This window comes from Tyto alba, unplaced genomic scaffold (assembly GCF_018691265.1).
Source record: "Tyto alba isolate M040663 unplaced genomic scaffold, T.alba_DEE_v4.0 Super-Scaffold_39, whole genome shotgun sequence".
Taxonomy (NCBI): Eukaryota; Metazoa; Chordata; class Aves; order Strigiformes; family Tytonidae; genus Tyto; species Tyto alba.
In genome coordinates this window covers 7,145,271-7,157,542 of record NW_024881314.1, presented here as the reverse complement: position 1 = coordinate 7,157,542, position 12,272 = coordinate 7,145,271, and the positions used below count along the sequence as shown (strand labels likewise).

Sequence of the window (12,272 nt, the reverse complement as noted above, 5' to 3'; positions counted from 1 at the left end):
GGGCAGGGCTCACCGGCGCAGCAGCGAGGAGCGGAGCCACGGGTTACCGAGGGCTGCAGCTTCGCTCCCGCTACCGGCTCCTGCTGCCCTGGGCCTCGGCGGGCCCCCCCTTCGCTCGGGGCTCCTGCCTTCTCTGCAGGAGGGGCCGAACCGGAGCGGTCTCCCCCCATCTCCCCCCCCTTTGCCCCTCATGGGTTTCCCCCTCTCCCGGTGCTGTAGAGCGTCCCATCGGGGTCTGCCTCTGTCTAACGCAGCGCAGGGCTTCTCCCGACCCTCGCCTCCAGCCCTGGGCGCTGCAAGTCCTCCCCGCACCCCTTCCCTCCCACGGGAGGGGGGGGGTACCGGGCCCGACCCCCAGCTGAGCAGCGCCGAGCGGGTGCGCCCCGTCCAGCCCCGCCGGGGGACCGTGCCTGCCCGTCCAGCTGTGCTGCCCGGACGGACACCCGAGACAGCCAATGGGGAGGCGCGGAGGGGCCGGGGGAGAGCCCCCATTGGCGGCGGGGGGAGGAGGAGCCGGGACTTGAAGTTGGAGTGAGGGATCCAGCTGTGCGGAGCGCTCGGCTCGGCGCGGCCGCCCGCGGGAGCATCCTCCGCCGCCGCCCGTCCCCGGGGCGCCGGGCAGCACCCCCCCCGCCCCGGGCAGATGTTGGGGCGCGGAGGGGACAGGCAGAGCCGCTAAGGCGGCCCGCCCCGCGGGTGGGGGGGCCAGCACCGGCAGCGGGGGCCGCCCCGCCGCCGCCTCCCTGCCCGCGGCTCGCCCGGCTCGGGCCCCCGGAGGCACGGCGAGGAGGAGCTACGGATCCCGCAGACGGCAGGGCAGGGCGAGGGGGGCGGCCCGGCCCCGGCGGGGGGCGAGGCAGCGGTTCGCCCGGCCATGCCACCCCGACGCTGAAGTCGCCCCGCCGCAGCCCCCAGCCCCCCGGCCCCGCCATGGCCGCGCCCCTCTAGGCGCCCCCCGGCTCGCCCCGCGTCGCCCCGGCTCCCCCCGGGACCGCCGGCCGGAGGATGGACGAGGATGGACCGCGAGCGGCCGAGGAGGAGCCGGAGCCGGGCAGAGCCAAGACTTTCATCCGCCTTAATGACCTGTCCGGGGCCGGGGGCCGCCCGGGGCCGGGGGACAGGGAGGCGGGCAGCGGCGACTCGGAGGCGGAGGCGCTGCCCTACCCGGCGCTGGCTCCCGTCGTCTTCTTCTACCTGAGCCAGGAGAGCCGGCCGCGGAGCTGGTGCCTCCGCCTGGTCTGTAACCCGTATCCTTTGCAGGTGCTCGGCGGCGAGGTAAGCCCCGCGGGGCCGCCCCACCCCCGGAGCGGCGAGCAGGGCGGGGGGCACCTCCCGGCTGGAGCCCACCGGGTGATGGGGAAGAAGGCGGGCTTTAGCGGGGGGGGGGGACACCCGACCGATCGCCCTCCGTCCCCGGGATGAAGGGATGACACCCGACCGGTGCTCGCCCCCTCCTCGGTGCTCGGCCGGGAAGTTTTCCGGGCTGTTGCAGGGGGCTCGGTGCTCCCCGCCGGGGTGCGGGGCTGGGGGGGGGGGGGTATGGGGGGTGTGTGGGGGGGCCTCCCCTCCCCCGGCCGCCCCTCCGCGATGCCCCGGTTCCTGCGGGCTCCGCCGCGCCGCTCCACGGGCGGGCCCTTCCTCCCTCGGGGATCGGCCGGCCTCGGGTGTCCCCACTCCCCCGGGCACACCGAGCCGCCCAAACCACGGTCTACCCCCTTGTTAGAACCGTTCTTCCCCCCTGACCCTGTTTCTCACCCATTTTAGGCTCCCAGGTCCTTTCTGAGAGTTCTAAGGGGGGGTGCAATCTGGGGGGTAGGCGGTGGTGCTGGGGGGGTTGTTTTGCTGCCTGACTCCAGGGTCCCTCAATAATTCACAGCGTGAGGGGCCGGCTGAAGGCCCCACTCTCCGCATTTCCTTGGGGGATGCCTCTTGCTTGGAGGGGTCCTGGCGAGGTGGGGATCACGGTCCCCAGGGTGTGCATCGGCCAAGGGCTGCTGCTCACCAGGTCCTGGGGTGAGCTGTGACCCCATAAAGGCATCTGGTCTCCTTCCAAACCCCCTGTCTCCTCCAGCACAGGCTCTGTGTCTGAGCTGCTTTAGTCAAGTTTAAGCTTTCAAAAGAAAAGAGGAAAAAAAAAAATAGAGAAGACAATAGAAAAATTTCTTCTTGCCACGGTCTTGGTGCCTTTAAAGCCTCTCTTGGAGTTGAGTTGCAACCAGCACACGGCTTGTAACATTGCAAGTGTTTTACCATCCCCAAACTCCAGTTCCATTTATTATTTGCAGGAACAAAACCCCAAAATGAAATAAAGCGAAGCTCTGTGGCTTCCCGCAGGGGCTGGTGCGGGAGAGGTGGCCGCTGCCCGGCTGAGCGGGAAGTTACCGGCTCCGCGCCGCTCTGCCTGCGCGAGAGGCAGGCGAGTACGTATGGACAGCAAACCCACATCTGGAGTGGGAGAGGCTGGGTGGTAGCAGGGAGGGCATGTTACGTGGTACAGAGGGCCAGAATATCCTGTGCAAGTCCTCCTGCGCTCCCGGTGTGCGGGAACTGTGAGGAATTGCATCGCAGCTGGGGTCGGTGTGCCCAGGAAGAGTGGCGAGGGTCTGCCGGAGTTGTGAATATTGTTTTACTTGAGCTTCAATGTAATTTATCTGATAAGCAGGCTGCCTTCTTTCCTAAAATGTCCCCCAGGAGAGGAAAACCAAGATTTCTCTTCCCAGTCATGAATTCTCCCAGCAGTTTCCCCCCAAATATCTCTCACACCAGCTAAGCAGTTAAAGCTGCATTTATTTAAGGAAATCTTGCAACTTTGTGAAGCCTTCTGTTTTGGGAAGAAATATTAATGTCAGGCTGCAAGCCTGTGTGTTCTTATTGACTACTATGACTAATATTTATGATTGCTGATTTAAGTATGTTTTCGATTCTCTTTTACCCTCCCTCCCCCCCTCCTAATGATGTTATTTTGAAGCAGGTGTTACACCTGCATGTTTTCAGTTGTTTTCAGTAAAATCTCCCACCCCAATAATGGCTTGAAATGCGTCTTCTCCTCCGTGGCTGCAAATACAAGCAGATTAACTTTTGTCCTTGGAAAATTAGGGGTATTGTGAGCACCTGCAAGCACCGCTGTGAGCAGGGGATGAGCATTAGGTGCAGTCCCACAAACTGAGATTTTCCTTGTTGTTATTTTTTCACTCATTACTGACAGAAAGGCGCTTGCTGGGAGCCCTGGGGCCACGGGGGATGATGCTGTAGGTCTCCGAGTCGCGTGTCTGCATGTGGCTGTTTGTTTTCAGGTTCACTGACCCAGAATTGGGGGAGTTTATTTAAAAACAACACAAAAAAAGTGGTTCAGCCTACAGATGAGAGGAAGGCAGTGACCAGCTTGGCACCCACAGTTTCCCATTGCTCACTGGGCCGTTCAGCAGAGCAGAATCTTACTCGTTCCTTCGGCTCTCTGCTGCCCGAGTGCCAGAGCTGAGCCCGTTGCTTGTTTCTATTCATTATTTTATTTTTTTCCTTCAGTGTGGTGGGCCGGTAGTGGCCCTTCACAGGCTGCAATCTTCTAGGAATTGTGCCTTGGTGCTAAAACCGTATAATCACATTGCTGGAAAGTCTTTGTTGCCACCAGCTGCCCTGGAGAGGAGTGACAGCGCTTGGGCTCACGTGGCTGGTGAATCCTACCCTGGCCCCCAGGGGGTTTGGGGCTTGTGCTGGCTTCTGCTGCTTTCTCGGGTGGTTTTTACCTTTCTGGGGGTGAGGCTGGCTGCCCGTGCAGAAATTGGATGGGGGGGCTCACGTTTGAGCTGTGCCTGTGGAGATGCACGGCTCGCTGGCTTGGCAAAGCGGGTTTGCGGTGCTCTGAGATGGCTGATAAACTTTGCTGTTGACAGGAGGTTCTGGTGCTGCTCCTGCACGCACAGCTCCCTCTCCTGCCCGGAGAAGGGCAGCTCGTGCCCCCTCGGGTGCAGCGGGAGCCTCTGGGATGCTGCTCTCCATCCCTGTCCAGGCAGCTGGTGTGACTGTGGTAGCCAAGGCCGGGGTGCGGGGTTTGGGAGAGGGTGACGGTTGACGTGCTGAGTGTCCAGTGAGGATGTGAAGTCCTGTTGAGGTGGTTTGTTGGACTTTTTTACCGTGGCTCCATTCAGAGCATCCTCTGCCTGGGCCAGGGAGGTTTCTCCTTCACTGTCTGGAGCAGAGATGGCGGAGAACCTGTGCCGCTCTGCTGCTCCTCCTCTCCCGCAGGACTAGAAAGAGGTCGTGAAGTTTGTCCTGATCCAGAAATACTCCAGAGCCTGAAATCTTGGCATTTTAACCCTAAAAGTGTATTTGCCCTGCCAAGCTATCCTCCCCCTCTGTCGTGGTCTTTGAGCAAAAACCTCTCTGGGTGCTGTGAGGGACCTGGGGGGACAAGCCTGCTTTCCGACCCGCACGTTCCTAGTGGCTCTGGGATGAAAGGCTCTGCCCTGGATGAGGGCTGCCTGGGCCAAAAGGGAAGGAGCAGGGACATGGGTGGGACGTGTTTAATGGTCACGGCGCTGGGCCCATGGGCCTGGGGCTGGGAAGGGCTGCGGCAACAGCCACGGTGTCCTGGTGTGTGTGCTGGCAAGACGGTGCGAGGAGAAGCAGGCATCTCTGGGGGGGGGAGAAAAGAGGAGGCAAGCTGGTTACTTGACTTTCACTTAAAAAATAAAAGCACCATGAAGGCTGGGAGGATGAAAGGCTGTAGCATGGTCTGTGCCAGGCTGCTCCTCTGATCACAGACAAGAAACGAGGCTATTTCTTGAGAGTTGCAGAGTGATTGAAGAGTGGGGATGGAGAAAGTGGGGAGGATGCTACTGCTTGGTGTTAAGAGCTCTGAATAGGAAAATAACAGTGTAACTGAAAGGGCCTGTGATCTCTATTGTAGTACTGAAATCTGCCTCTTCCCCCGCGCAGTGCGTGCCTGCAGAGCGCTGCTGCCTGGAGAGCAGCGTGCTGGCGATGGGGGGGGGGGGGGGGAGGGGTGTGTGGAAGCTGCCAAAAGCTGCTGAAAGGTGCCGTTCTGGGGACACACCCCCAGATTGGTTGAAATCCCATCTTTTCCTCCTGGTTTTGGAGGGTGAAGGGCAATTCCACAAATGTCCTCGCTGGGGAGGGGAGGGTTTGGGCGGTGCTGGGAGGAGTGCTCCGGTCTCGCCTGGCCGTTCTGGTGCATGGTCCCCAGGATTTGGGTTTCAGAAATGGCTTTAGGAAAGAAATGCATCTCGATCCGGTCACAGCAACCAGCCCTGCCTTCGGTCTGCAATAAAACCCAGAGGGCTCTTCCAGCAGCTGCCTCGCACGGCTCCCCTCGCTTCCCATTAGCGAGAGGTGGATGATCAAAGGCTCCGTCCCGGGGAGCTGCCGAGTGCCCCCAGCTCTTGCTGGAAGTCGGCAGAGCTGCAGATGGCCGGCGGCCTCCAGGAGCCGGCCCGGAGCCCTCGAGGCCTCACGCCAAGGCATAGCTGAGGTCTGCGCCGGGCTGGCTCACGGGACGGCTGGAGCCGCCGTGCTGGAGCTCGGCGCATCGTGGAAGGCAGCAACGGCCCCACTGCGGGGCCGGCCAGCCCTCGCCCGCTGAGCTCGCCCCAAGCTCCGTGGGTCTGTGTGCCAGCACCGCTCCGCATCATCCTGGCCGGATCCGGCTCTCCTGGAGGGACGTGTCTGTGCGTCCGACTGCATCGGAGCCTCCTGCGTGGTGGGGCCAGGAACCCAACCGGCGGAGCTGCCCAGCCCTGGCGGTGCCTCCCAAAGCATTCCCTCCCGTGGGGATGTGGGCTGTGGGTGTGTGGAACCCCCATCACCTTGGTGGGTGCTCAGGGTCCTCACCCTCTCCTCAGCTGTGCTGGCTCGTGGGGAGAGCCGGGTGCTGCATGCGCTGCTGTTTGAAGGGTTCAACTGTAGCACAGGATTAAAAATATAATTTTTTTGTTGTCAAAGGGGTGTGTTTTGAGGGAAGAACACATGTAGTGTCCTTTAAACTTCGGTACGTTTGTTCCAACCTTGCTTTTGTGTTTAACAAAGCAAAAAGCTTCCATTTGAGAGGTTGGTTCTGAAATGGATCTTGTTTTGATTTAAAAACCCCACAAAGGAGTTGGAATCCATTTGCTTCACCTGCATCTGATCTGTCCCAGGGCACCTGAACTTGTTTCTCTGCCATGACCCAATTCACTGGCCAGCACCTCCCACCCCTCCCCCGGGGCAGATGGAAACGCTCCCACTGTGGCTGAGCCTCTGCCAGCTCCGTGTCCCCCCCAGACACACAACTTGCCTGGCTGATAGCAGTGTGGGGGGGCTCCTGCAGCCCCTCAGCCCCCCCAGCTGGGATGGAGCATCCCGCTGCTCCCTGGGGCAGGTGCTGGTGCATCCCTGGGCTCACGCCAGCTCCTGGGCGAGGATCTCGGAGAGAAGCGGGGCCCATCACCTTTTAGCAGCAGGGTGGATATTTCTCTCCTCCCAGAGGGGACAAATAACTGCAAAACCTCTTCCCTGCTCTACAGACACCCTCCAGGAGCTCGGCGGGAGCAGCAGGCAGTATTCACTTCCCGGAGCTGGGCGCAGCAGCCAGCACCCCCTCCCATTGCTGCCTCCCCAGCAGAGCCAGGAGCCGCTCAAGCTGCATCTGGGTAAAGCACCGCATCTCACCGGGGACCTCCAGACCCATCCACTGCCCGGCCGTGCCAGCAGCCGGGCGCTTCCTTTGCTCCCTGTGAGAGCGTGTGTGTTTTTTAAGGAGATTCTTCTGCGAATTCCCTCTTCCAGGCTGTTGTGTCACATCTGGAAGTTTGTGTAGGAGTTTATCCAAGCGCTGGAGTACAGCGCAGCTTTTTCTCATTTAAAAATCATAGGCTGGCATTTTGAAGCGGGCTGGCGGGGGGGGGGGGGGGGGGGGGGGTGAGGGAAGGGGAGAAGGAAGCTGTCTGCCAAAAAGGAGACTGGAGCAGAGGAATCGTAATGACTTCCAGAAGTTTTCTTTCTTTCTTCCTTTCTTGCTTTCCCTCCCTCTCTCCCGGCGCGCAGACAAAAGGCTCGGCCTCATGCAGTTCATGGTTATGTCATCCCGGCGCGGGGAGCCCCGGCCGGGAGGGGTGGCCCTGTCCTGCCCGGGGACCCTGCTCTGCTCGGGGACAGCTCTGCTTTGGCTCCTTGTAGGAAATCCGGAACAAGGGCTCCCACGCAGGGCGGCGGGGGCCGTCTCTGGAGACCTGCTTTTCATTTGGGGCCAGGAGCCGAGGCAGGGTGCCTGGGAGGGGATTGCAGCCTCTTCCCCAGCCCCTCGTGCCCAGGACCAGGGGCCTCAGACAGGCGGGTGGTAATTTGGGATGGGGCTGGACCACCCGAGCCGCTGCTCATCCACGGGGCTGACGTGTCTCCCGGCTGATCTGTGCAGACTTGCTGCTCTCGATCGGCTTTCATGCTCTCTCCCCCGTTCAGTAGCACTGGGTGTTGGAGCCGGTCTGAAAATGCCCAGGATTTTATGATGCACAGAGAATTTTCTGCTTTCTTCTCCCCCTACACCCCCTGCAGATGTCTTGGCATCATGCTGAAAAATGCTTTTTTTCCTATTTTTCGCTTTAAACTCTGTTTCACTTTTTTTTCACGCAGAAAAGACCAAGTTTTTGATCGCCCCAAGTTTCCTACCCAGGTCTCTCTCGGCTCTCCTTTTCTTTTTCTACTGTTTTTCCGGAAGGGAGCAAAACCTTTGGCCAAAATATACCTCCCTGGTGGCTTTTTCATTTGGATCATGAAATCCTTTTCCCTTGGAAGAGGAGCCCCGGGGAGCCTTTGCCCCTGGAGGCTTTGCTGGCTGCTGTGGATGGGGAGGAGGGTTCGGGGGAGCGGGGCCGTCCGCGGGGAACCGGGGAAGGAGCATCCGGAATCAGGTTGGGAGGGCTTTGAAGCTTCGCTGTGGTTTGGAGGGGGTTGAATTTCCTAGTTAATTAGGAGGCCTAAGTGTTTCTGGGTTTGTTACGGGGCCAGATCGTGGCTTTCCCTTCCCCGGTGCCTTGGCTCTCTGCTGAGCAACCTAGATGTGAAATATTCCCTTTGGTTGGTGATGCACACAGAGGTTTCCCCCAACCTGGGTTCATCTGGCTCTGTGTTTTGCCAGCCTTGGCCTCTCACCCAGGAATCTGGCCTGGCACTAAGAAATGAAAAAAAAAAAGAAGAGGAAATTCTCATGGTTTTATATAACAGAGTGAGTAACGACCGATCGTGCTTTGGGATGCTCTCACATCTGCTTCCTACCAAAGCCCCAGCAAAGAGGCTTTGAGCAGATGGAAAAAGCACATTCTTCAGCCTGAATAATTGCTGAGAGAAACCTTCAGGCTCGATCTCCATGATGACCGCCGTGGTGCTGGTTACCGCCTTACGGGAAACGGGCTGTTGGGGTGCTGGGAAGCGCATCGCGTGCCCGAGGTGCAGCACGGCCGGGCCGGTCACGGCGTGAGCCCCGAGCCGGGGCTGCGCACACGTGTGTGGGACTGGGATGTGCCTGTGACTCAACCCTCAGAAGTTCACCGGTTAGTCACAAGTGGATGGAAATTGTCTATTGGTTTGGCTCTTGTGCCTGAAATGTGGTTTTGGTCAGGACTTTTAACGTGTTTCCTAGGCAGAAGGGACTGGCTGTTGTTCGGTGGTTTGGGTTTTGTTGTCACTCATGTCCCCCTGGCTTTCTCTCGCTGCTGGGATGAGAAACCAAGGGGTGAGGGCAGGAGGGAGCTGAAAATGGGAACAAAATGCTAAAGCAGGTGATTGGTGAGAGCTGGGAGCCTGGCACAGATGAGCTTATGAAGAAAAGGGAATTTATTTACTATAATCTAGACACTAGCCCCACACTTACAGGGTTCCTGATGCAAAGCATTCTTATATTTATTTCTCATTTGGGTCTCTTCCAAGAGATCTTCCTTGGTGCATCCACCAAAGCAGCCTCAAGATGCTCCCTAACCCCGGGGCTGAAGGCAAACCCACAGCGGAGCTGGGCGAGGGGATTCACTGGGATTCACCCACCTTGGCAGCCGCCTGCCCCGGGGGGGTTTATGCCTTCAGGATTTCCTGTGATTCATAACTTAATCAGGTCAGGTTTAGCACTCACTCCTCCTACGACGTTATTGACTGCCTCTGTGCACTCCCAAGGTGCTGGTGGGGAGAGCAGCCCAAGGCAGAGCCCTCCCCTTCCCAGATGGCGAACAGGACTTGTTAATGATTTGTTAATTCAATTACAAAGTTGCTCGTTAACCCATGGCAAGGCTGAAGCTCCCTTCTGGAGGGCAGGGCTCGCCCCCATGCCTGCGACACCCTCTGCCAAAACATTTATTTGGTGTTAAGCTGCCAGCCACGCTATGCAAATATAGATGTTAATCATGAATAAGGTTCATTTTTAGCTCTGGGTTGAGACTAGACTTGGGAGGAACCCGGCCCTGGGTGGGGTGGTGGGGTGCGCAGCCCCCGGGGCCGGCTTGGCTGGATCCTGCGGGAGGGAGCAAATGTCTCGGCTTCTGCTCAGCCCCTCGGGTCCTCAGGAATAAAATGTTCTTTCTGCTGTGGATTGAATAAGGATTTCAAGTGCATTTGGTGGGCTGCACTTTAACCAGCCTCCTCCGCGTTGGCGTTAGCTGTTAATAGCATGAATCCCAGGTCCGGGCTGGTGGTCCCTGTGCCTCTGTTGGATGCCAAGTACCTTTAATTTGGGAACTATTGTGTTTAGGTAGCCTGGCTGTAGCAATTCTACCTTAATGGGAGAAAACAGAAACCCCAGTAAGAATGATAAATAATGGGGCCCTGATGCTCCATTGAATTAATACTTATTTGGGCAGACAGCGAGGAGAGGAATTAAATTAATATCTGACTTGTAACTGCTACTGTATGTGGTTATTGACTTATCTTGCTTTGGAGGACCATAAATATGTCTTGGGATATACCCCTGAGACCATAATCTGCTCAGGGTCGCAGTGCAGGTCTGTCTCTGATGCTCCTTTGGAGACTCATCCTGACTTCTGGGGTCAAAAATTCAAATTTCTCTGACAAAGGACCCAGCCACGAGTGGAGGGGAATGTGTTTGCACTTTACTGTGAGTGTACGGTATAAATCTTGAAGGCCTCTGCCTTGAATAAATCGCTTTATTGTTTGTAATCCTCCGGCTGGCTCAGTGCTGGAGGGCACGGAGCCTGATCTGACTCGGGGGAGAGGCGCGAGTGAAGCTCCTCGGCTCCGGAGTTGGGATGGATCACAGCTGGAGCTTCGTGCTCTCATCCACTCCCTTTCTCCCAGTGCCTGGGATTTTGCCCCTTTTAGGCAGTTGTTTGGGGCTTGACGATGGCTTGGTGGGATAATCTGAGGGTTCTCAGCACGCTCCTCAATAGCCCTGTCCAAAGGGTTCATGTATCCATGAGCCCGGGAATGAGATTTTCCCATTTAGCCCTCGATGCTGTGCGGATGCTCTGGTCTGCACCCACTGGATGCGATGCCGACCCTGGGTGAGCCGTGGCACCCCGGCAGTGCCAGGCTCATCATGCTCCATGCCAGGGTGGGTGGGCTTCTTGGGGTCCTGGGTATGTGGGTGCACATGGGGTCAGCAGTTTGGGAAACTCATGGTTTGGTGATGGTGTGGGCCAGGCTGACCTGTCGTGGTCCCGTGGTGGTCCCCTTGTGAGGCTGGAACATCCCTGAGCAGCTGAGCTGTGGCAGTCTGTCCTTCCTCTAGCTCAGGCGAATGCTTCCTTCCCGTCTCTTGGGCTTTGTTTTGTCTGGGGGATAACTCACTGCCTAAATGCCCCAGACACTGACACGCAGCTCTCACGGGAACAATTTCTCCTGCCGTGGGCAAGTCGAAGCCCCTTCTTCTTCAGAAACTGCTCGTAGCAGCACCATGGGTGAATCTTGTCTTTTACCAGGCTGGAAACAGCAGAGGAGCCGAAGGCCAGCGCAGGGTGGAGACGCTTCTGCCTTCCTCTCAGTAAATGGGCTCTGGCTCCTCCAGCAGCGGATGTTCAAATCTTGCAGCTGGGTTTGGGGCTTGGCTTTTTGATGGTTTTTGTTTTCTCTGTCCTCTTAGCCCCATGGAAGTGGGTTGTCTCAGCTCCGGGAGCACAGAGGCTTGGGGAAGTGGCGGTTGAGCTGCAAATCTGGTGGTGAATTGGGGGACAAAAGGATGCACTGAAAGCATTTTGCTGTGCTTCCTCCTCTTCCCCTCCCCCCAAACCTCTCCTTGCATCTGCCAAATACCTTGATTTTTCCACCTCTGTTTTTTTTACTATTGCCTGGGTTTTGCATCGGGGGCAGGATGGAGGTTGGGGGTGTGTGTGTGTGTGTGTGCGATGAAGCTATTCGAGGAGTTGTGATCTCTGCATTTCATTTTGCAGTTCAGCTGGAAAGATCTCGTTTCCAAATACACCCACACACAGGCACAGCAAGAGAGAAACGAGGCGAAGGAGCTGCTCAAGGGGGATGGGGCAGTACAGGGGAGGACTGGGGGCCGATCAGTGTGGGGTGTTTGGGAGCCTTTCCCTGCATTTGGTGAATCCTATTTGGAGTGGTCCATAACCTTTATCTGGGGACAGGAGATGGTACACTCTGCCTCAAACTTATATCTCAAGGCCTTGCAGGCGCTTGGCTGCACCCATGGGTGCCTGGTTGCTTTAGTCTAGAGCCATGGGGGAGCAGGAGGAGCAAGGGGCTCTGAGCCCTTGCCCTGAGCCTGGCAGCGGCCGGGGGACACCAGGGCAGTCGCAGGGTTGCGCACACTGTGGGCTGAGCAGAGCCTGGGGCATGGCAGCACGGTGGTGAGACCAGCTTTTGCAATGGAAGAGCACAGACATGAAACGGAGTCACAAAACTCCTCTCCCAGTGACCTTCAAGCCAAAGTTATCATGTTTCCAAAGCTGAGTCGGTGCTGGGGTGGCTCTTTTGCCTGTAACTCCCCATCTGCACCCTCTCCCTCCAGCGCTTCCCTTGCCAGCTGGGTCCTGACTCCAGGTCTTGGTTTCTGGAGGAGCTGATGATGTGGGTGCATCCTGCATCCCCCAGCGCTGGGAGGGGTGGGCTTAGCAGAAAGCAAATAAACCTTCATCATCTGGGTGTGCAGTAGCAGGTAAGCGCGAGGGGCTGGCTGAGAAGCCGAGCAGATGGAGGCTCGGTGGTGACGGAAAGTTTTGGAAAGACACCTCAGCCTGCCCAGGCTGCAAGCCGACAGCAAGCTCGCCTCTACGGCAGCGTGCCAGGGGGCTTGCGGGGGCACCTGCCTGAGCCCTCGGGTC

The 12,272-nt window shown here is 58.2% G+C and overlaps 1 protein-coding gene across 19 annotated transcripts in view; it reads left to right on the top strand.

Annotated features, from left to right (window-relative positions):
- The first annotated feature begins 562 nt into the window (after positions 1–562).
- The window catches only part of CACNA1G (calcium voltage-gated channel subunit alpha1 G), a 149,950-nt gene continuing 138,240 nt past the window's right edge, over positions 563–12,272 (top strand). For all 19 annotated transcript variants that reach the window (XM_033002247.2, XM_033002244.2, XM_033002246.2 and 16 more), the window contains exon 1: positions 563–1,247. In XM_033002247.2, the coding sequence (XP_032858138.2) occupies positions 1,006–1,247 (242 nt within the window). In that variant the 5' untranslated portion in view covers positions 563–1,005. The remainder of the gene's footprint in view (positions 1,248–12,272) is intronic.